We start from the raw sequence: 25,535 nt of genomic DNA, 5'->3' as shown, positions 1-25,535 counted from the left end.
TTACAGGGACTAAAAGAACATAAAAACCCCTGAAATGCTGGACTGGGGTTATTACAAAATCTAAAATTAAACAACATGAAAATGAAATTGCTTAAAACCTCTATATTATATAATGTAAATAGTGTACACATTTCAAGTGTTTCCTTTTGCTCTGACAAATATATACTTAACCAGTGCAATTGCTGAAATAAAAAAGAAAACTGTGACATTGTTAAATTTGTAAACAATGAACAACTTTAAAGATCCATCCATCCATCCATTTTCCAACCCGCTGAATCCAAACACAGGGTCACGGGGGTCTGCTGGAGCCAATCCCAGCCAACACAGGGCACAAGGCAGGAAACAATCCTGGGCAGGGTGCCAACCCACCGCAGGGCACACACAAACACATCCACACACCAAGCACACACTAGGGCCAATTTAGAATCGCCAATCCACCTAACCTGCATGTCTTTGGACTGTGGGAGGAAACCGGAGTGCCCGGAGGAAACCCACGCAGACACGGGGAGAACAGGCAAACTCCACACAGGGAGGACCCGGGAAGCGAACCCGGGTCCCCAGATCACCCAACTGCGAGGCAGCAGCGCTACCCACTGCGCCACCGTGCCGCCCACTTTAAAGATCTTCTCCTTTAAAAGCAATGAAAATAAACAAACAAGACTAAAACATAAATGAAGAAAAGGATTACAAAACAGACTACTGACAGATCACAAGCACCACCACCACATCAAGGACCGTCACCTACATGTGGTGGTGCAGCTTGTGCGCCTTAGTGATGCTCAGAGCTTGGGTTGTCTCCCACAGCAAACAGGTTTGGACTGAAAGGTCAGACAAAGAACGGTTCACACTGACCCTCATAAAAATACAAATTAAAAACCAGTGTACCCTGTCCAGAATGGGGTTACTATGACCCACTTCTGGAGCCAGGCCTGGAGGTAGGGTTTGCTGGTGTGCACCTGGTGGTTGGACAACTCACACAACCCAGCCAGGCTTAACCCAAGCAAGTGATGTGGAGGCATCTTGTGGGCACAACACTTTTAAGATGAAGGTCGGATGAGTGGCAGGCAAAAGCGGGAAGAACCTAGATGGACTGGACCTTGGCAATGGAGACTGGCTTTGGGAACTTGGAACGTTACCTCTCTGGAAAGGAAGGAGCCTGAGCTAGTGAGGGAGATGGAAAAGTGCAAGCTATACAGTAATCCCTCGCTATATCGTGCTTCGCCTTTCGCGGCTTCACTCCATCGCGGATTTTATATGTAAGCATATTTAAATATATATCGCGGATTTTTTCGCTGCTTCACGGGTTTCTGCGGACAATGGGTCTTTTAATTTCTGGTACATGCTTCCTCAGTTGGTTTGCCCAGTTGATTTCATACAAGGGACGCTATTGGCAGATGGCTGAGAAGCTACCCAGCTTACTTTTCTCTTTCTCTTGCGCTGACTTTCTCTGATCCTGACGTAGGGGGATTGAGCAGGGGGGCTGTTCGCACACCTAGACGATACGGACGCTCGTCTAAAAATGCTGAAAGATTATCTTCACGTTGCTATCTTTTGTGCAGCTGCTTCCTGAAACGACATGCTGCACGGTGCTTCGCATACTTAAAAGCTCGAAGGGCACGTATTGATTTTGGATTGAAAAACAAACTGTCTCTCTCTATCTCTCTCTCTCTTTGTCTGCTCCTGACGGAGGGGGTGTGAGCTGCCGCCTTCAACAGCTTTGTGCCGCGGTGCTTCGTATACTTAAAAGCCAAACAGCCCTATTGATTTGTTTGCATTTTTTCTCTATCTCTGTGACAGTCACTGCTCCTGACACGCACTCCTTTGAAGAGGAAGATATGTTTGCATTCTTTTAATTGTGAGACGGAACTGTCATCTCTGTCTTGTCATGGAGCACAGTTTAAACTTTTGAAAAAGAGACAAATGTTTGTTTGCAGTGTTTGAATAACGTTCCTGTCTCTCTACAACCTCCTGTGTTTCTGCGCAAATCTGTGACCCAAGCATGACAATATAAAAATAACCATATAAACATATGGTTTCTACTTCGCGGATTTTCTTATTTCGCGGGTGGCTCTGGAACGCAACCCCCGCGATGGAGGAGGGATTACTGTATTTATTTGGTATCATCTTCACAAATAGCATTGGTTCTGCAACCAAACCTCTTGATTGGGAGTGATCTCTCTCTCCTACTTGTGTGTTGCCATGTATGAAAGACCTCAGGCAGGTGTGGGAATACTTACAATCCCCAAGCTGAGGGCTGTGCATTTGAAGTTTTCTTCCGTCAACAAGAGGGTTGCCTCAATGCAACTTTCAGTATGTACCAAACAGCTGTTCAAAGTATTCAGCCTTCTTAGAGAGGGTGGGTGATGTGCTTGAAAGGTCTGCTGCAACAGTTGATGTGGACGCAAAAGGTTGAGTATGGGAGGAGAAAGACTACTGGATGGCCTTGAGATTGTTCTGGCAAATTGTTCCCCTCCTCAGCCGTTGAAGGCATGACCTTGCAAAGCCTGTGCTAAGCAAGGATGAAGAGGTGTGCACTTCTTCTGAGGAAATTGTAATGCAGTGGAAGGGACACTTTGAGGAACTCCTTGACACAGTGGACATGTCCTCCTACCAGGAGATGGTGTTGAATATGTCCTAAGTGTGTGTAAGAGTGTGTGTAAGTGTGTGTGTGTGTGAGAGAGAGAGAGAGTTAGTTGAGGAAGGTGCTTAAGTCTGTACGGTGGTCCGAAGACCCTGTGATGGCAAGGCTGATGGATTTGGATGAAATCCAACTAGATTGAAAGTGCTGGATATTGTTGGGATAGCATGGCTAATAAGTCTATTCAATGTTGCATTGAAGGCAGGTAACACACCCTTGGAAAGGCAGACTGGCATGGTGGTCCCTATATTTAAAAAAGGGGACAAGAAGGTGTGTTCCAAATATGGAAGGAATCACACTCCTCTGTCTCCCAGGCTAGGAAAGGCCGCCGGAGTGAAGAATCTGTCCACTGGTGGAGTCAAAGATACAGGAGGAACAATGTAGATTTATTCCAGTTTGTTATACTGGAACATGTGAAAGAAAAAAATAAGACTCAGGGGTCACATAGTCATTTAGGATAAAGTGTTTTGATATGCGTTCCATATTAACATATAGCACTCATCTTAAAGAAATAGCATACAGAGTTATAGCATACACTGTCTGGCACAGACACAGTGGTATCTGTTAATTAGCAACCTGCTTGCATACCATTGGTAATTTTAAGAATACTATTTCACAATTGGTTGAAACCTATCCAAAACAATCATACACCTATTAGTCTCACAGCTGCTTTGTTCCCCATAACCATATGCATGCACGCCTCGCTGCTACTGTGCACAACTGTGTGTGAATAAGAGGAGTCTCTTATCCAGCAAGTTTACATTGATATATTTTTCAAAAGGGTGGTTCGGAATTGGGTCCCTCATAGAGTTCTGATCGCACTAATAAAACAGAGAATGAGGTGCTTGAAAACTACCATTTACCTTTTTTTTTTTGTAATTCCCTCAGTCCATGCACATCCCTGCTCTGCCACACTCCGAGGCATCAGGCGCTTTGATGACTGGGGCCTCACATTCAGCCCTTCGTTCATCATTCTGACACCCACGTAACCAGTCTACCCTCGAAAGTCACCACTTTGGACACACTACAACTGCATTTTCATACATATATACATATATTTTTGTTCGAAGAGATGTATATGGCCCTTGGTGGTCCGAGCTACATCTAACATGTCTATTAAAAATCAAATCAACCCCTTTGGAGTTCTTATCATGCTTACTGAGACCGAGGTGTTTGAAAACTACAATTTACTTCCACTACCGAAATTAACAAAATGCTAGTACAGTTTAAAAAATTGGGGTTTTGGATCCTTTTTCAGTGCTGGTGTAATATCCAATTTTAGTACACAGGTGATAATTTGTAGCACATTCATTTATATCTATATTAACATCTGCAACAAACAGTTCGCACTTGACTACATTTAAAAACCACACAAAACACAACACAAGGGTGTAAAGAATGCATAATGCAGACCACATTTGGAGTTGGTCAGAAACAGCCATTGAATTTAACATGAGTGGAAATGCAATTATACTTAAAAAAAAAAAAAAAAAAAAAAGTGCTAGCAGCACACCCTACACATCCCAATTACAGCAAAATAAGCATTTTTTAAATAAGTGTACATCCTTTTTCTAGGAATGATATTGTGAAAAGTGAAGAGAAATTAATACAAGCAGCTGAAAGTTCAAAAAGAATTAAGTTATAATTTCCTCCAGGAAATTATTAGGCACTGGTCTTGCATTTTCCAGCAAGAGGCCAGGAGATCTTAGCAGCTGAAGAATTCACTAAAATCAGTTCTTATTAGAGGATGAAAAGGAAAAGGAGTATGATGAAATAAAATTAAGAAGTAAAAAACAAAGAAAAAAGAATAAGGAATAAAGACTTCCAAAATGAGCAAAAGAGATGTGGAAATAGAGGTCCACAAAGATGTGGCACGAAGGCAAGACCAAAAAATATGAAAAATGGCGTCAGGCACTTAGTGCATATTACGAACTGGGTCAGGGGATAATCCCATTAAACATCGTTTTAAAAGAGTTGTATAAATACTATGCACGATTTAACATTGAATAAACTAGTGATGGGAATTTTTGAAGCGGTTTTTTCACTTCTTTAAAGACTGTATCCCAGTTTGAGGCAGAAGAGGAGTGCTGATCCGAATCCGACTTAACTGACATAGCAACATGCCAGAGATGTGTGTATACAGCACTAAGACAGTCTTTAATTGAAAATTGGTTGTAACAAAATTTTAAAAATAAATCAGATAAGTTGAAGGATGATAGACAAATTTTGCATTCTTTTAGGACTGACCTTAAGTGAAAGTAAATGAAAAAAGTGCAGGAATGTAGTGACAATTTAGAGGAAAAATGGAAGAATGAAAGAAGCCAGCGCTCATGATACTATCACATACTGTCGTCAAGCTATAATACTAAAGTTTATTATGGAAAGCAGTATGGCATGTCACATTTTTCTTGTGGGGTCAGTTTCCATTCTAATTATATTTTAGTACCCATGGTGTGCTGTGCTGTGTAGATAAACACGAACGGACAATGATGACACATTTTAATGGCAAATATAGAACACCGTGTATACTCGCGGATAAGTCAGAGCTTGATTTTACCATATAATTTCCGGTATTTTATAATGCCGGTCATATAAGTCAAATGGGGAAAACTCACACTATTGATCCATGAAATTATGATATGCTAACACCCACCTGAGAGAGTAACCACAGAGCACGCTGCCTTTTTTTTTGTATGTATTGTGCCTACGTGACCACACAGTAATACCCGAACTATTCTGAAGCGACGTTTGCACTGTTTTGTGTATCTCACACCCTCGTACACCTTTATCATAAGAAGAAAATATGAAGCTGGTTTCAAATTAAAAGTCGTTGAAGTGGTGAAATAAATTGGTAACTGCGCAGCTGCACCAAAATTCAATGCATCTGAGAAACTGATGTAAGATTGGAGGAGGAAAGAAGATGTTAAAAAAAAAAAGTAAATGTCGCATTTTTAAACGGCGTATAAGTCGGGTCTGATTTTATGATAGATTTTTTGGTTTTCAAGACCCGACTACATGAGTATATACGGTATATCCCTATATAATTTACATATGAAGCATACGTTAAAGTGGGGTCGTTGAGAAAATTAACAGTCATCATGGAACACATGTAACCAGTTTTGAATACTGATAAGCGGGCTGCAATAAAATGGTCCAAGGACTGGATTGGGTATGCGAGCCTTGAGTTTGACACCCCGGACTTAAGTACTTAGTAAAAATTGATGACCCAATTCCTATTGGCTTTGTTTCCGGATGTATTTATCAATCTGAAAAAAATGTGAAAACAGAACTATTATTGAGGTGAATTTAAGAAATGTGTTTTAATATAAAATGCTAACATTAATAGTCAAATATACTGTATAAATGTTGTAGGAGTCAACCTATTCAGCAAAAGTGTATATACATCATAGCACTCTTTTAAGAACTAAAGAAATTCGTGGGCTCCATCCTAAAAGCTATGAGAGTGCGAGTCTTGCCACGGGTACATAAGTACACATACAGGAAAGATAGAGTGATTCAGGCCATGGAGTATGACAACTTTCCTGAGTGAAGAGCTTACAGTGGTGTGAAGGAGCCCTGGTGTTGGACAAACATTTCAGAAAAGGATTTCTCTGGAAAGTGGGCCAGAACCTATATTGGGAGACAGCCAGAGAAAAAGCACTGTTGTGACTTACACCCAGCTCCTAAATTTTTAAAAAAAAAATCATCTTACAATACAACAAATTACACTGTCTCTCATGTGCCTGTGCCTACTCAAATTCTACAGTCACACTGGAATCATCCAATCAAAGCTCTAGAAAAGAATGCACAAATGACTAGAAGTTGTGGTAATTATAATTCAAAGACACATGATATCCTATATGGTGTTCCACAAGGCTCTATCCTGGCTCCGCTGCTCTTCTCAATCTACATGCTTCCATTAGGTCAGATTATCTCAGGGCACAATGTGAGCTACCACAGCTATGCTGATGACACACAGCTGTATTTATCAATTGCACCTGATGACCCCGAATCTCTTGATTCACTAACACAATGTCTAACTTGTATCTCAGAATGGATGAATAGTAACTTTCTCAAATTAAATAAAGAGAAAACCGAAATCTTAGTGATTGGCAATAATGGATACAATTAAGCTATTAGAAATAAACTGGATGCATTAGGATTAAAAGTCAAAACGGAGGCAAAAAGCTTAGGGGTAACTGTTGACTGTAATCTAAATTTTAGATCGCATATTTAGATCACTAGGACAGCATTTTTTCACTTAAAAAACATAGCAAAAGTTAGACCTCTTATATCATTGAAAGATGTGGAGAAAGTAGTTCACGCGTTTGTTTTCAGTCGACTAGATTATTGTAACGTACTCCTCTCAGGACTACCCAAAATAGACATAAATCGTTTGCAACTAGTGCAGAATGCAGCTGCTAGAATCCTTACCAGGAAAAGAAAATCCGAGCACATCTCTCCAGTTTTGATGTCACTACCGTGGTTACGTGTGTCATTCAGGATTGACTTTAAAATTCTGCTTATGGTTTATAAAGCCTTAAATAATCTCGCTCCATCTTATATATCGGAATGTCTGACACCTTATATTCCAAATCGCAACCTCAGATCCTCAACTGAGTGTCTCCTTAGAATTCCAAGAGCTAAACTTAAAAGAAGTGGTGAGGCGGCCTTCTGCTGTTATGCACCTAAAATCTGGAATAGCCTGCCAGTAGGAATTCGCCAGGCTAATACAGTGGAGCACTTTAAAAAACTACTGAAAACACATTACTTTAACATGGCCTTCTCATAACTTCACTGTAATTTAAATCCTGATACTCTGTATATCCAATTCATTATAATAACTATTCATGGTGGCTCTAAAATTTGTACTAACCCCTACTCTCTCTTCTGTTTCCTTTTCCGGTGTCCTTTTCTACCCAAAGCACCATGATGTTCCAACAAAGATGGATGGATTAAAAACTAGAAGTCTGTATGACCATCAGCATCAAGTGACTCCGTGAGAACCCTAACTACAAAGGGGACTATTTCATTTATGTTAGGTAGAATGCCCAGAGGGGACTGGGCGGTCTCGTGGCCTGTAACCCCTACAGATTTTATTTTTTTCTTCAGCTTTCTGGAGTTTTTTGTTGTTTTTTCTGTCCACTCTGGCCATCAGACCTTATTCCTTTTCTATGTTAACTAAAGTTGTCTTAATTTTCTTATTTTGTCTTTTATTTTTCTTTTCTTCATTATGTAAAGCACTTTCAGCTACTTTTTGTATGAAAATGTGCTATATAAATAAATGTTGTTGTTGTTGTTGTAGAATAAAATCAGCACAGGATCGTTTTTATTACATTCCAACAAATACAATATTCTGTTTTTATGTCTAGCATGGTTATTGTTCAAGGAAATTGAAACATCAGTGTGAAAAAAGTAGACTTACTCTGAGCCCAGTCACTGTAGGGAGATCAGTATCAGGGGAACTTGCAGTAATCTTGTGAGCAGCCAGCACCCCTTTAAAAATAAAAAATAACAAAAGAAATACCAATAAATAAATCTTTTTCTTTCCCCAAGCCAAAAACATCACATGTATTTCAATAAGAATGTACTGTGAGGCTGTCTTTTCAGTTACTTACTTACGTTATCAAATGCTACTATTATCAATTGTTTAATTTGATGCACAAATTGTCCATTTGGTCTGGTATAACAATGCACACCCGATCTCCTCTTTAGATAGAGTCACCCGTTTTCGCTGCTTCTTTTTGGTGTCCCTCGTCAAACTCACCACTCTTAGAGTTGAAGTGTTTTCCTGGGATAAAGTAGCTGTGGTCACTACAACAATGGCTTGGTTTACCGACTCTAGCCAATCTTTTCAGGGCTTTGTTTTCTTGAGGTGCATTGATTTAACATTATTTCTACTCATCCATAGCCCACCACACAAAGTTATAAACCTCATTCACATGGTCCGAGCGGGTACAAGAATTTAAGGGCAGAGTGGTGGCTCTGAGGCTAAGGATCTGCGCTGGTATCCCGAAGGTTGCCGGTTCGAATCCCCATCACTGCCAAAAGAGATCCTACTCTGCTGGACCCTTGAGCAAGGCCCTTAACCTTCAGTTGCTCCAGGGGCGCTGTACAATGGCTGACCCTGTGCTCTGACCCCAAGGGGTATGCGAAAACTAACAAATTCCTAATACAAGAAATTGTATAAGGCAAAATAAAGAACAAAAAAAAAAAAGTCACTACCAAGCTGCTGTTGCAAGACAACTCAATAGGCTGATAAGACCAATTTTCTTTTGACCTTTATTTTGCTATTTTTATCATCGTTTGTTTTTTTTGACCATTGATTTACATGTTTGATCTACTTTTAAATTTTTCTACCTAAAGCTAGCAACCAGTCAAACAGGACAAGTGTCTGTGCATCTTTTATTAAGATGGATAAACTAAATATACTTAACTAGTACTTTTTAATATCCTTTTGGGCATAAATAAAATATAATCTCAGCCTGATTTTTCTCAGTCAAGCAGTTACTAAATGTATTCTAAATGTATTCAGCATTAACATTTCCAGAGCATCATCATTTGGCATGTATTTGTAAAAATAAAATGCACTGCATTTTTCATTCCAACAACTGGTGCATCACAAACATTAGCACTGCTGTTACAAATCCCATACCAAATGGCATATAACAAAGACATGGTAACTGGACAGACACACTGGTAGACACTTGCCCTTTTATTAAGGTGGATTGCTAGGGGGAAAAGAAAACCTGGAAAAATTATGAAATTTGCCAGTTCTTTGTTGTCTATTGCTGCAATTTTTTCTAGAAGACAACACACACATTAATTCCTTATTTGGCAAGACAACCTATCCCGAGTCAGGAGTATCAAAACATTCTGAATGGTATGATGGAGTAGTGCTTGGCTCTCAGTTGCAAAACTGCGCAGGACTGTTCCAAAGATCCCTTTTGCTTTACCTTCAAGCACTACATGGTTCTCCAACAGTCCATAAATACGCAGCAAGAATGAAAATAAATACAGCAACAGTGCTCATTGTGAGGAATCTCTGTGGAGGAGGATCTGGGTTTCAACAAGCTTGACAATAAATACATTTAAAACAACCAAGGGAAAAAATAGCATATATTTAACATTTCCTACAAAATGTACCATAAATAATATGAGCATTTTATATCCACGAGTGGATCATTCTTCTTACAATTTCACTTGCCAATTTCTTCATCAATGTTTAATCACTTTGCTAAAATGGTGGCATGGTGGATAGTCTTGTTCACTTATGTATGCCATGTTCTAGGTTCCAATTCCACACCCCAGTTGCTGTCCAATTGGAGTTTACACCAGGAGAGTTCAGTTAACTAGTTATTCCAAATGTGCCCTTTGTGAGCATACAGCGTATGTGCCTCTTCACATAAATGGGTCCTGTGATAGAATGGAACTCTGCACAGGGTTGTTTCCCTGTCCAGCACCCACTGCTGCTGTCGTAAACTGAGACCCTGTAATTTCAGATTATTTAATCATTTACTTAATATTGGTTGTTAAACTCTAATGTTTGAAAGTGTATGAAAAACTGTTAATTGGCTGGTGGCTACTTACAAATACTACCCTTAAAAATGAAAGTAGACAACACTTAATATTCATTAAAATGAGTATAGACAAAGCATAAACTGTAACATACTTAAATTTATTAGAGGTGAGTCCTCTAAATAAACAAGCAGATAAGCCAATGGCAGAAACTGGCCTCCAATTAAGAAACTGTTTATATTTAAAACAATTTCTCTTGCTGAAGCTTTTTATGAAAGGCTGACATCACATAACTTCTAGTAAGAGAGAATGTCAAATTTAATGACTGCAGTTGCTATCTCTCATTGCAGGGAGTGACCGATTATACTATTTCATCAAGACTTTTCATCATGGCTCCAAATTTTGTATTGCACCACATAAGTGGAAGAAGCTTGTATTACAGTTAGCTCTCTTTTTAAAATTATGAAGTGATGCACAGACTGGGAATCCTACTTCCTCTTAATTGGCAAGCTATTGATAACATTTATTTTACATCTCCCCTTTCACTTCCAAAAATTGATTTTGAAATGATAAAAAAGTAGTGTTGAAAAGCACTACACAATAAAAGCATCCAAAGTGGACAAACACTATACATTTTTTGTGGTGTTTTTCTGTTGTAATTACCAATGCAAGTTAACCTGTCCTAGCATGGGGACAGTTTCAGCTAACCTGTTGTTTTCTATATTTAGCATTAGAGCACTCTGTACCTACAGATGTCTGTATATTTTAATATGGAGTAAACTCAGTAAATTGGCTGTAATCTTAAGTTTACTTAGCTCAGACAACGTATGCAATGACCTTTATATGGTTGACCTGAAGACATGACCTGCCGTGCACTCCTGGTGCATTATGGGAATGATTGCCATGGAAACAACCATACGATTCTCCCCAAAATGGTGGCAAAAATGGTAGTAAACTCTAAACTTTTCAGGGAAATTACTGATCACAAAATATGTAGCACTACAGAATTCCTTTTGTCTGTAAACCTATATTAGGAAATCAAACTGAATTTTACCTCCAGTAGGAGATGCCAAAAAAAAAAAAGAATAAAATGTGCCATCATAACTGTTTCGACCTGTTCTTTTCCCTTTTTGCAACATTTCCGCTTATTCATTCGTCCATCCACACAACTGGTGAATGGTGCCATTGTGCTGATGGCTTTCACGTGGCAGCCACACTTGTCTGCACTGAGCAAGAAAAATTCTGGGTGCCTCAACATAGCAAAGTTGCTCCACCATTAGAATTAACAGACAACAAAAGGTTGATTTTTCTATATCATCATCAAATTTTAATCCATCCATCCATCCATCATCCAACCTGCTATATCCTAACTACAGGGTCACGGGGGTCTGCTGGAGCCAATCCCAGCCAACACAGGGTGCAAGGCAGGAAACAAAACCCGGGCAGGGCGCCAGCCCACTGCAGCAAATTTTAATCACACCCATCAAAACATTTTGAGATTTTGGGTTATTTAGCTTTTCTATTGCAGGGTTTTTTTTTTATACTCCTAAATACTGATGTATCAAAGTGTCCTTTCTTAGATACCTACTGCTCGAGATTTACAATTATGTCAGATTTCTGGAAAGAACAGGAAAGTGTTTTTTTGTTAAGTACGTAATGGAGTCTGTTAACTTACATTTTATATATAATTAGAGAGACAGAGATATTAAGTTACTGAAATGAAATGCAAAACAGAATTTAATGTGGTTTTAACTTAAAGTTCAAATTGTTAGTCAGGAAAAAAAAAAAACGCACACTAATTTAGTCTCATAGTCGTGGCATCTATGGTGTGCTGTCGTATTCCTTTGACACATCGTGCAGTTTTCCATTAATGCAAATCTCAAGGCTGCACCTAAACCGGATATACTCCTCGGATCTGAAGCGCCAGCTACAAGCAAACATTGTGCCATATCGTATAACCACATTTTTTCCCTTTTTTTTGATGGCTTGGATTAATTTTCTTTTCTGTATTTCACTAGTCAGAGAACTATGAAATCAGGTAAGGTTGCTTCTGGTACAAATTTCAGCAGAGTGGGAAAACTACAGAAGTTTGCGTTGCCATTTTGTTATTGTTTTGGTAAATGGAAGACAGTTTACCCATAGACTATTCCTTCTTGGTAGAAAAAAAACGGAAGGGTGAAAAGGGCTATTTGTACTTGCTTTGTTGTGTATTTTATATATGTTTTTATGTTATAATAATTAACAGACATTTGGGCCCTGCAACATCTCAAATAACTGAACATGTAGAAAAAGTCTCTTGTTTACCATATATGCTCGTGGATAAGTTCTCCCACATATAAGTCGGACTTGATTTTACTGTATAATTTCTGGTATTTTATAATGTCGGTCGTATAAGTCAAATGCAGTAAACTCACGCTAATGCCCACCTGAGAGAGTAACCACGGAGCACACGGCCTTTTTTTTCTATGTGGGTGCAGCAGTGTGCTGTATCAACGTGTGCTCCTAACCTCTCTCTCTCTCTCTCTCTCTCTCTCTCTCTCTATTGTACCTACGTAACAACACTGTAATACCTGAACTATTCCGAAGCAACGTTTGCACCGTTTATAGTGTTTTTTGTATCTCACACCCTCAAACACCTTTATCGTAAGAGCATCCCTTATCTACGATGGAGCGTTCGATCAGAAGAAAATATGAAGCTGGTTTTAAATTAAATGTCATTACAGTAATGAAAGAAATAAGTAACTGCGCTGCTGCAACAAAATCCAATGCGTTTGAGAAACTGGTGCGAGATAGGAGGAGGCAAGAAGATGTAAAAATGTGTTGCATTTTTGAACGGGCGTATAAGTCGGGGTCTGATTTTATGACCGATTTTTTTGGGTTTCAAGACCTGACTTATACGTGAGTATACACGGTATATTAAAAAAGTTGTGTCTGCATTATTCAGCCTTGACTATTCACCTCCACACCACTCGGCCAATCATTACTCTTACTGCGCACATTTTCTCTCCATACCACCATGTGACACTCAGTGCTGACTTGCCCTTCAACACAGTTGGTTAGAATGCCAAGGCAGAAAAGCAAATTATCTATTCGAGAATGTTGAATTTTAGATTGCGATAGAAAAACTGTGGCAAGAGCTGATAATGAATGACAAAAAAAAGAAAATGAACAAAAAATTGCTGCATATAATAAAAATCAGGAACAAAGAGAATTGTGCAATAAACAAAAAAAGAGAAAAATATCCTGCACAATATCCATATTACTAACCGAGAATGCTAAACCGGATGGACGCAGGGACATCCGGCCATGGGCCGTAGCCGCAAAAAGACGTACTGCGCAGGCGCAAAAAGAGTCCGCGAGAGGCGGATGAGGAGCCGCGAGAGGGGGACAAAAGAGGCCGCGAGAGGCGGATGAGGGGCCACGAGAGGCGGACAAGACCACAGAAAAAAGGAGTGAGCACAGAAAAAAGACAAAAAAGGAGAAATGAGGCGCAACGAGCACCGAAAAAAGGAAAAGGCACATAAAAAAGTAGTCAAACGCAGGCAAAGCACGAAACACATTGCACACGAAACTAGACACAAAAAAAAAAAAAAAAAAAAAGAGGCTCGTGCTCAACAGCAAGGCACCCCCTCCACAGGCCCCTTGACGGGACACACACCAAGAGGGGGATTCAACAAGCCCATGGAACACAAAAAAAAGAACACAAAACCACCCCACAGACCCTACAAGCAAGTGACGGGACACACAGAAAGAGGGGGATTCAACAAGACACAGGAACACAAAAAGAAAGAAAGACGCTCGCGCAACAACAATCCTCAACCCCCCCCCCCACACACACACACACATCCATAAGAAGTGACACCCAAAGCCACATATTCTAAAGTAAACGTCAACACCTTCACACTAGACAGCATAGGTGTCAGCATAGGTGGATCTCCTTACAATAAAGCACTATTAACCGTTCAACTGCAGAAAAGGAAACATATTAACAGTGACTGCGATCCTCCTTATTACTTATCCATATTTCGCATGCTGAGAAAGAAACAAGTCATGAATACACGGTCACGGGTACAAAACGAAAAGGAAAGGATAACAGGAACAAACACACGAAAACGAAAGAAACAACAAAATAGACGGCTATGCAGCATAGGTGGATCTCATTACAATAAGGCACTATTAACCGTTCAACCGCAGAAAAGGCTCCATATTAACAGTGAGTGCAATACTCCTTATTACTTATCCATATTTCTAAAAGAAAAAATGTCTCGACTCCAAAAACGCAAAGCTCAACTAAAGCTTCTAACTAACGATGTACTTAAAAGTAAAAACTTTATGAACTGCATTAGATCCTACAATAGTTCATTTGCTTTTGCATCTACCGGAGTAAATATCAGGCCACCAAAAGGCAATGGCCCATACTGCTTTCCCATATGTGCACAAATACTGCATCGCATTGGAACAGTGCACCCTGAAACAAATCAACAACGCAAATATGCACAAATCTACATCCTAGATCCATATGACGCAATCTATCAATCAAAGTGCTGCATCACAACAGGCACGGATTCAAAACGAAACACCTACCATCTCAGACATACGTTAACGGCAAGGAAGGCTACAACGGGCTTCTCACACAGCACAGGCAAATCGATTACAGCTCCAAAACAACACGTCCCAAATACTACACATACAACAACGCGCCTCTCAAACGGCACAAGCAAAACATACACCAGGAAAATTCATTGGGATTAATGAATGTCATTTGCAATCATTGTCATTCACTTAACTTCCCTGAAGAAACAACTGGCAATACAAGTTATACATTTACACGTTGTTGTCAAAAGGGTCAAATTAGACTGCCTCCTTTACATTCATATACTGAATATCTACAGAAGCTTATAACTGACGATGTACCTGAAAGTGAAATCTTTAGCAACTACATTAGATCCTACAAATCGGTATCCACTATGAACATTAACGGTGGCACTGCACGTGACATCCGTCTTGAAAAAATGTTAATTATTGATGAATGTACAATGGCATGAAGTCACTTACTCAATACCATTCATAAACTTCTACAAACGTTTATGAATAATAATATTCGATTTGGAGGAAAGGTACTTTTATGAGGAGGAGATTTTAGACAGTGCTTAGCTATTCTTCCAGATGCCATGCACTCACCTATTGTTCAGTGCACCTTAAAATACGCAGACAATTGGCATTGCTTTCAAAAGATACAGTTAGTAAAAAAGATACGATGTCCAGAACCAGATCATAACAATTGCTTATTACAACTGAGAGATGGTACACTCACCAATATAGATGGACTTCAGCCACATATTATTACAATTCCTCAAGCCTTTATCTGCGACGACTTAGTTACAGAGAGATTTGGAACAGCAATCTCATTAGACCAAATGCCCCTTTTAACACAACGCACTATATTATGTCCAAAAAATATTAATGGAAAACATAAATACCCAAGTCATTCCATTACTTCCTGGAGAGACACAACTCTTTCTAAGCTCTGACAAACTTGACTCTGATCACAACAATAACCATCTTCATTGACATTACAAGTTCGGACCTGAAATTACCTTTTACACTTAAACGGCGTGTGCAAAGAAATTTTCAAATAACCCTTTACACTGTGCCACACACTTTATTGTTTGCTTTCTATTTGCATCATCTACACCTTCACACTATTCTATATCTCATTCATACATCACGCTCTTTGTCATTCCCAACACCAGGGGTTGGCGAGCGAAGCGAGCAGGGGGCGGAGCCCCCTAGTATGAACAGAAATGCAAAAAAGCAACGTTTATAGAATGCAAGTTAGAGGATAAATTAGTTCATAATATTGTTTTTGACGAGGTGTTAATGTAATTTTTTATTTACTTCTTATTATGTTTTACTTTTTTACTATATTTATTATTCATTGGTATTTAAAATAGACAGTTGTAGTAAAATACTCGAGTAACTGATTTTCTATCTACAATTTAACTAAGGACCAAACGGTCTTCCTCCCATGCCCCACAGACTCTTCTGTTTACCACCTCTTTAAATACAATTGCTTTCTCTACGCTCTTTGTCTCAACGCCCTTAGAGCAGCTCAGCAGGAAGATAGCAGGTGCCCAGCACCCGCCCCGGGGGTTGGCAAGTGAAGCAAGCAGGGGGCAGAGCTATTATTGTTATTGTTTTAACTATTTTTAGGATACTGTAGATTTCCCATGTTCACACAGGCAGAAATGAACATAAATATTACTTGAAATATTTCCAGCTGAAAGCAGTATAACCAACTTTTAAAATCTGTGTTTGACGTACTGTAGCAGGAGAAAATCAATCAGTTTAAATTGCCATTATAACTATACACTCAGATTTCAAGTTCATCTCGCACCATATTTTTGGGAGACTGCAAAACAGAAATGATCCACTTACTGCTTTCATACAAAATAAAAGGAAGTTCATAAACATATTAAAACCATAAAACAAATATGAAGGCTTTCAAGGTATGCAATACAAGAGTTAGACCAAACGTTCCAACAGAAATTATAGTGAGTTTTACCATACTGTTAACAGAAAGTTAGAGTTTTTAAGAGTGCAAGAGGTTTAACTACCTGTTGAAAATGGCTTCTGTGCTCAAGCACTGGCTCTGCTGTTATTGTATACATTCCTCCTCGGGCAGACGTGGAGTCAGCGAGTGACATCATCCATTCTGCTGTTGCTAAGTTACAAACGCAGCACCCTGAGGCGCTTGTGCTAATCGCTGGAGACTTTAACCATGTGACGCTGGACAAAACATTACCTGCATTCTCCCAGTATGTGCACTGTAACACCCGGGGAAATAAGACTATTGATTTACTTTATGCAAACGTTAAAGACGCATACAGCGCCACCCCGCTGCCTGCGCTTGGGAAAGCAGATCATAACCTGGTTCTGCTTCAGCCTCACTACAAACCAAAAGTTAGAGTCCTACCTGTAACCACACGATCATTCAGGAAGTGGACTCCGGAGGCTGAGAATACTCTGAGAGAATGTTTTGGAACTACAGACTGGGATATCCTGCAGGGATCTCATAGTGAGAACATTGAGGAAGTTGTTGACTGCACTACTGACTACATCAACTTCTGTATGGACATTGTAGTTCCAGTAAGAACTGTACGCTGCTATGCTAACAACAAGCCATGGATTACAAGTGACATCAAGGGCCTTTTGAATCAGAAGAAAAGGGCTTTTAAAGACGGTGATCAGCATGAGCTCAAGCGCGTGCAGAAGGAACTCCGAGTCCAACTCAGGGCGGCGAAGGAGCAGTACAGGAGAAAGCTGGAGCAGAACTTGCAGAATAACAGCATGAAGGAAGTGTGGGATGGAATGAAGATCATCACTGGCTGCAGCTCGAAGCGGGGTACCACCATTGAGAGAGACGTGAAGAGAGCAAACCAAATGAACAACTTTTTTAACAGGTTTGACCACCCTAACCCACTCTCACTCTCACCTCGGAGTACTGCACCCTCCACACATCCTTCTGCTGATACCAGCATAGGAAAGACATCCCCACCCATAATTACAACAGCGCAAGTGAGCAGAGAGCTGAGGAGACTTCGTGCCAGCAAAGCAGCGGGTCCAGATGGAGTATCGCCACGACTGCTGAAGGTCTGTGCATCGGAGCTGGGGGGTCCTCTAGAGCGCATCTTCAACCTGAGCCTGGAACAGGGGAGAGTCCCGAGGCTTTGGAAAACATCTTGTATCACCCCAGTCCCAAAGGTATCACGTCCTAGTGAGCTGAATGACTTTCGGCCTGTTGCTCTGACATCACATGTGATGAAGACCATGGAGAGGCTGCTGCTTCACCACCTTAGGCCACAGGTTCAACACGCCCTTGACCCTCTGCAGTTTGCATATCAGGAGAAGGTGGGAGCGGAAGATGCCATCATCTATATGCTACACCGATCCCTCTCTCACTTGGACAGAGGCAGTGGTGCTGTAAGAATTATGTTTCTAGACTTCTCTAGCGCCTTCAACACAATCCAACCTCTGCTCCTTAGGGACAAGCTGACAGAGATGGGATTAGATTCATACCTAGTGGCATGGATCGTGGACTATCTTAAAGACAGACCTCAGTATGTGCGTCTTGGGAACTGCACGTCTCACATTGTGGTCAGCAACACAGGAGCGCCACAAGGGACTGTACTTTCTCCGGTCCTGTTCAGCCTATATACATCGGACTTCCAATACAACTCGGAGTCCTGCCATGTGCAAAAGTTCGCTGATGACACTGCTATCGTGGGCTGCATCAGGAATGGGCTGGAGGAGGAGTATAGGGACCTAATCAATGACTTTGTTAAATGGTGCGACTCAAACCACCTACACCTGAACACCAGCAAAACCAAGGAGCTGGTGGTGGATTTTAGGAGGCCCAGACCCCTCATAGATCCAGTGATCATCAAAGGTGACTGTGTGCAGAGGGTGCAGACCTATAAATATCTGGGAGTGCAGCTGGATGATAAATTAGACTGGACTGCCAATACTGATGCGCTGTGCAAGAAAGGACAAAGCCGGTTATACTTCCTTAGAAGGCTGGTGTCCTTCAACATCTGCAATAAGATGCTGCAGATGTTCTATCAAACAGTTGTGGCGAGCGCCCTCTTCTACGCAGTGGTGTGCTGGGGAGGCAGCATTAAGAGGAAAGATGCCTCACGCCTGGACAAACTGGTGAGGAAGGCAGGCTCTATTGTTGGCATGGAGCTGGACAGTTTAACATCTGTGGCAGAGCGAAGGGCGCTCAGCAGGCTCCTATCAATTATGGAGAATCCACTGCATCCACTAAATAGTATCATCTCCAGACAGAAGAGCAGCTTCAGCGACAGACTGCTGTCACTGTCCTGCTCCACAGACAGATTGAGGAGATCGTTCCTCCCCCAAACTATGCGACTCTTTAATTCCACCCGGGGGGGTAAACGTTAATATTTAACATTATACATAGTTATTGTCTGTTTTTTCACCTGTATTATTATCATTCTTTAATTTAATATTATTTATTGTATCAGTATGCTGCTGCTGAAGAATGTGAATTTCCCATTGGGATTAATAAAGTATCTATCTATCTATCTATGACATACAGATTAGGTTCAGTATTTTCTAGCATGCTAGAAAGTTTTGGAATCAAACAAACTGAGAAACATGACACTTCATTAAAAAGAATTACCAGATGCCAATTTGAATCATATCAGGACCCAACTTGTGCCAAGTGGGAAAAAACAAGAAGTACAGTGCCCATGACCTGAAAATGGATCATGAAAAGGCAATTTAACAACACAACCTAGGAACACTGTTGTCTGTCACGACCTGCATATTTTTGTTAGTGCCAGCATATATGGACTTTGTTTTGCATCTTTTTGCCCTTTTCTTTAATGACTGTTTATATATTTATTATAATTTTGACACTGTCAAACTGGCATTTTTTGGTCAGTTTTCCTTATCACCGCCATTTAGTGTTGATCTTTACACAACTGCGGCCATGGCATTTGCTGTTGCTATACTTTGACAGTCATATTACTGTCATTAGAGGTGGCAGCACTCATTACTTAAAGACTACCAGTTTAAAACATCACCTGTAGGAGATCTTATATATTATTATAGTGAATATTAAACAAGGTATATTGGCATTTTGCAGACAGTAAAGTTCATCCAGAGAGATGGTTTGAAAATCATTGTGGAGTCTTGAATATTATTCCGAGACACTCCAGCATGATGAATTATTTTTTTAGTCCAATGTGGCTTGGTGTGAACAAGTATGTATGTATGAGGAGGTGCACACAGTGATAAAACAGCAGTATATATATATGGTTTCTGTCCTGCCCTGCACCTGATGCAGTGTTGAATGGCTTCAGCTTCCTAAGATCATGTAATAGTAAAAAATCTGTAGAAATATACATTCATTCTGTAACTTTGTACTTTTTAATTTTCTACTTTTTCATCTTTGTAATAAAAGCTTGATCACAAAAAATAATAGATCATTAAATTGTTGATTCTTCATAATTATACACATAAGCTAAACAGCTGAAAGCTTTAATAGCTTGTTTTATGTCAATGTGTACTAATAGGGCCTCCATGCCTAATAATGAAGAATTTTTATATAGAATAGCAACAAATTTTGAAGTAATAAAGTAATGAAAGAAACATCTTCCAAACACTAACCTACAACTGCTTATCGAGACATTTTTAATATAAATTTAAAATTTCTAAATAGCACTTTTCCAGACATATAAGAGTATGTGACTAGACAACACTAAACATTAATACAATGCTTACTTTGATACACACATTATAACTAAAGGGTCCAAAAAGAACACTTAGCTGGGGAATATGATAATAAATGTTTAAAGATTTTAAACATAGTGACTGCAAGTCACTGCAATGTTGCCTACCTACTATGTAAATTGGCAACCAAAGGGACCAAACCATCAGGACATCTTGAGGGTGAACACTGAGGACAACCCAATTAATCTCCCAGTTTAACTTCATCCATCCTAAACAGTCCATCTTTTCAGGCTCTCATTCTGTCTACTATCACTAAAAAAAGAGACGTACACTATATGGACAAAAGTATTGGGACACACCTCTTAATTCTTGAATTCAGTTGTTTCAATCAGACCCATTGGCACAGGTGTATAAAATCAAACACCTAGCCATGCAGTCTCCATTTAGATAGATAGATAGATAGATAGATAGATAGATAGATAGATAGATAGATAGATAGATAGATAGATAGATAGATAGATAGATAGACGTTATTAATTCACATTCTTCAGCAGCAGCATACTGATACAATAAATATTAAATTAAAGAATGATAATAATGCAGGTGAAAAAACAGACAATAACTATGTATAATGTTAAATATTAACGTTTACCCCCCCCCCCACCCCCGGCTGGAATTAAAGAGTCGCATAGTTTGGGGGAGGAACGATCTCCTCAATCTGTCAGTTAAACAGGACAGTGACAGCAGTCTGTTGCTGAAGCTGCTCTTCTGTCTGGAGATGATACTATTAAGTGGATGCAGTGGATTCTCCATAATTGATAGGAGCCTGCTGAGCGCCCTTCGCTCTGCCACAGATGTTAAACTGTCCAGCTCCATGCCAACAATAGAGCCTGCCTTCCTCACCAGTTTGTCCAGGCGTGAGGCATCTTTCCTCTTAATGCTGCCTCCCCAGCACACCACTGCGTAGAAGAGGGCGCTCGCCACAACTGTTTGATAGAACATCTGCAGCATCTTATTGCAGATGTTGAAGGACACCAGCCTTCTAAGGAAGTATAACCGGCTCTGTCCTTTCTTGCACAGCGCATCAGTATTGGCAGTCCAGTCTAATTTATCATCCAGCTGCACTCCCAGATATTTATAGGTCTGCACCATCTGCACACAGTCACCTTTGATGATCACTGGGTCTATGAGGGGTCTGTGCCTCCTAAAATCCACCACCAGCTCCTTGGTTTTGCTGGTGTTCAGGTGTAGGTGGTTTGAGTTGCACCATTTAACAAAGTCATTGATTAGGTCCCTATACTCCTCCTCCAGCCCATTCCTGATGCAGCCCACGATAGCAGTGTCATCAGCGAACTTTTGCACATGGCAGGACTCCGAGTTGTATTGGAAGTCCGATGTATATAGGCTGAACAGGACCGGAGAAAGTACAGTCCCCTGTGGCGCTCCTGTGTTGCTGACCACAATGTGAGACGTGCAGTTCCCAAGACGCACATACTGAGGTCTGTCTTTAAGATAGTCCACGATCCATGCCACTAGGTATGAATCTAATCCCATCTCTGTCAGCTTGTCCCTAAGGAGCAGAGGTTGGATTGTGTTGAAGGCGCTAGAGAAGTCTAGAAACATAATTCTTACAGCACCACTGACTCTGTCCAAGTGAGAGAGGGATCGGTGTAGCATATAGATGATGGCATCTTCCGCTCCCACCTTCTCCTGATATGCAAACTGCATATACAAACACTTGTGAAATAAAATGGGTCATTATGAAGAGCTCAGTAACTTAAGGCAAGGTACTGTAATAGGATGCCACCTTTGCAATAACATGGTTTGTGTATTCCACGGTCAACTGTAATTGGTATTATTGGAAAGTGGAAGAGTTTAAGAACAACAGCAACTCAGCCACGAAGCAGAAGACCACATAAAGTCACTGAGTAGGGTCAACAACTGCTAAGGTGCATGGTATGTAAAAGTTGGCAAGGAACTGTTGATTCCATAGCTGAAGAGTTCCAAATTTCCACTGGCATTAATATAAGCTCAAAAACTTTATGCAATGGCTTTCCATGGCCAAACAGCTGCATCCAAGCCTCACATCACCAAGTCCAATGCTAAGTGTCGGATGGAGAGGTAGAAATGGGTTCTATGGAGTAACAAATCATGCTTCTCTGTTTGGCAGTCAGATGGGTGAGTCTGGGTTTGGTGCATACGGGGAGAATGTTACCTGCCTGACTGCAATGTGCCAACTGTAACGTTTGGTGGAGGAGAGATAATGGTGTGGGGCTGTTTTTTCAGGGTTTGGGCTAGGCCCCTTACTTCTAGTGAAGGACAATCTTAATGCTTCAACATACCAAGACATTTTGGACAACGCTATGTTTCCAACTTTGTGGAAACAGTTGGGGGAAGGCCCTTTTCTATTCCAGCATGACTGTGCCCCAGTGCACAAAGAAAGGTCCATAAAGACATGGTTGGATGAGTTTGGGGACTGTCCCACACAGAGCCCTGACCCTCAACCCATTATACACCTTTGGGATGAACTGGAATGGAGATTGTGAGCCAGGATTTCTCATCCAAGCTCAGTGCCTGACCTCGTAACTGCTCTACAGAATGAATGGGCACAAATTCCCACAGAAACACTCCAAAGTCTTGTGGAAAATCTTCCAAGAAGATTGGAAACCATTATAGCTGCAAGTTGGTCAATTCCGCATTAACGTCTAATGACACTTCATTCAAATACATAAAGTCTCTGTTGGTGTAATGGTCAGGCGTCCCAATACCTTTGTCCATATAGTTTATCGCAGTATGTTTCTCCTCGCCTCACAACTTCTCTCACTTCAACAATCCATTCTCTCCACTTGATGAATGCCACCACTTTTGTTCATGTTCTACTTCTACTGGCAATCTTTAATTCCCATGTATAATAGAACTTCTGACATACCGCACACGCATTTCCCCTTCAGTAACTGAAAGACTCATTTAAATGGTCTCAAGAGCTTCCAAAATTTTGTCCATAAACCTTACTATGACTGCCAAGTACATTACTTTTGCCTCATTCAGCATATCACCTAGAAATAACTTCATTATTTTCACTATCCAAGTTTACACTTAATACACCTAACACTCTTGGGAAATGTTATACTCAAAAAACTTGTTCAACTACAAGTTCAACTTATTGTTTCACCTCTGTGCCAGCTTCCTATGCACTGAATGGAGCTCCCTATATGCTGTGCAGTATCAATATCTTCTTCTAAGCTCTTGTCTCTTCCTGCTCAACCAGCACTTCTTTGCTAAATTCACCATCAGGTCATTCACTTCACTTTCAATCTTTACATTTCAATTACTCCTACCTCTGTTATTCTTTCAATTTCATCATAAGTACAAGGTCATTCAATACAAATAACTTGCTTAATCATTTAACTGTCTGTGCGAAAAGCTTGCGTACGCCAGAACATCCACAATCCATTAAGTGCGTCAATTTTCACTTTTATAATGATTAATCTTCTACTTTACACAATAATGCACTATGACATCTGGAATATCCACAAAGTTAAAGCTGCAACACACAGAAGGGTAGTGTATATTTTTTGTTTCCATCATTTCATATATTCTATATTTTTTGTTTCCATCATTTCATATATTCTAACTAAGGCTTACATGGTGAAACTTTTAAGGGAGACTTTACTCTTTACTTTACTAGAGTACACTGTATTCTAAAACCAGGTACCCTTCAACAATTCCTGTCCGTGCCCGCTCGCAGATGCCCATCTTAGCCTTCACACGGCCCTTCTAATTGCCGCTTACTGGCACACTTAAGCGTCCATTGCTCACTGGTGCGTAGAATGATCTCCTGCATGCTACCGTTTACACGTGCCCCTAAAAAATCCCTGCCGATCCTCGGTCGACCCCACATTCTGTATCCAATAGCTGCCATTTCAAGTGATTCATACCTGCCGCAGTAAAGCCCCTTGCCAGGGCATGGGCAAGCTGACCCGCTCCTATAAAGCCGACGCTCATCCTGTTATAAACAAAAGACCTCCTTCTTGATCTTGAAAACCGACCTAAAGGCAAACATAAATAAATAAATACATAAATACATGCATACATACACACATTTTAGAAGCTACAGACAGAAGTAAAACGCAGCCAAGTCGCCAACACTCTGAAAGATACAATTTATAGCGGGACTCCCATCCGCACCAAAGCACGTGTTTAATAACTTTGGAACAATACGATTATTGAATCCTATTGAATGTTGTGATTTTTTTAGAACGAAACACGCACCTCGTAAAGAGCGACCTTCTGCTCAGTCTTGTAATCTCTATATTCGCAGAATACCGGATCAATTTCACGCTGTCAACGTGGCTTCCTCCGGCTCTAAACAGCAGAGTTTCCGGAGTAATGACGAAAATGTTGATTGTCACCCAAATGAACCAATGAACTCATAGCGACGGTTATACTCGCCAATCACAAATGTCGAAGATTTTTTTTCCTTTTTCATTTGAGATGTGGGTTGGGAGGAATTGTAAGCCTAGAGAGTGTTGCATCATGCTTGAGCAATTCGTGGCAAAAGAAAACTAAGTAGCATTATGAACGTTGTGATCGGTCATCCTAAATGAGCTATCTTAGTATCACAACTAACACCAAAGACATCGTCTTTATCGCAGACTGAAGTAAATGTTTAGTGAGTGAAGCACACGTGCATGCCGATTGTTTCCTCTTGTACAGCTCTGCTCTTCGTATCTGCAAATTATCATGCCAGCCTTTAATTATATAGAGCCGGAGCGTCTGGAAGGTAAACAAGGATTTTAATTAAACCCAGGTAACTGGGCTAACTGGCGCCGTAGGCAAAACTAGTTTGCGTGTCGTTCTTTTTTAAACTATGATTAAACACTTGCTCGAAGATGTCAGTCGCAGGTGGAGTGAAAAACACACACAGGATGTCCGAATCCCCGGGTTGTAGTAACTTTGGAGGTTTTATGTGCAACAAAGGCATTGGACCAGTTTATCCACTCATCCAAGGCGCCGGAATCCTCGGATGATGATCATTGAAAACTGCTTAACGCATCACCGCTAGGACCAAGCCACACACATGAACGTGGAGATGTACGTTTTCGCCTTCTTCAACCAC

The 25,535-nt window shown here is 40.4% G+C and overlaps 1 protein-coding gene across 1 annotated transcript in view; it reads right to left on the bottom strand.

Moving 5' to 3' along the window:
* Positions 1-24,837, bottom strand: part of pycr1a (pyrroline-5-carboxylate reductase 1a) — a 65,153-nt gene extending 40,316 nt beyond the window's left edge. Inside the window, exons 1-3 of the mRNA XM_028819234.2 lie at positions 24,689-24,837; positions 24,355-24,465; positions 8,064-8,134 (exon numbers count right to left, since the gene is read on the bottom strand). Of these exons, the coding sequence (XP_028675067.1) occupies positions 8,064-8,134; positions 24,355-24,421 (138 nt within the window). The 5' untranslated portion in view covers positions 24,422-24,465; positions 24,689-24,837. The remainder of the gene's footprint in view (positions 1-8,063; positions 8,135-24,354; positions 24,466-24,688) is intronic.
* Positions 24,838-25,535: the final 698 nt, after the last annotated feature.

The sequence above is a fragment of the Erpetoichthys calabaricus genome, chromosome 14 (assembly GCF_900747795.2).
Source record: "Erpetoichthys calabaricus chromosome 14, fErpCal1.3, whole genome shotgun sequence".
Taxonomy (NCBI): Eukaryota; Metazoa; Chordata; class Cladistia; order Polypteriformes; family Polypteridae; genus Erpetoichthys; species Erpetoichthys calabaricus.
Note: the sequence above shows the minus strand (reverse complement) of the source record. Positions and strands in the feature narration are given on the sequence as shown.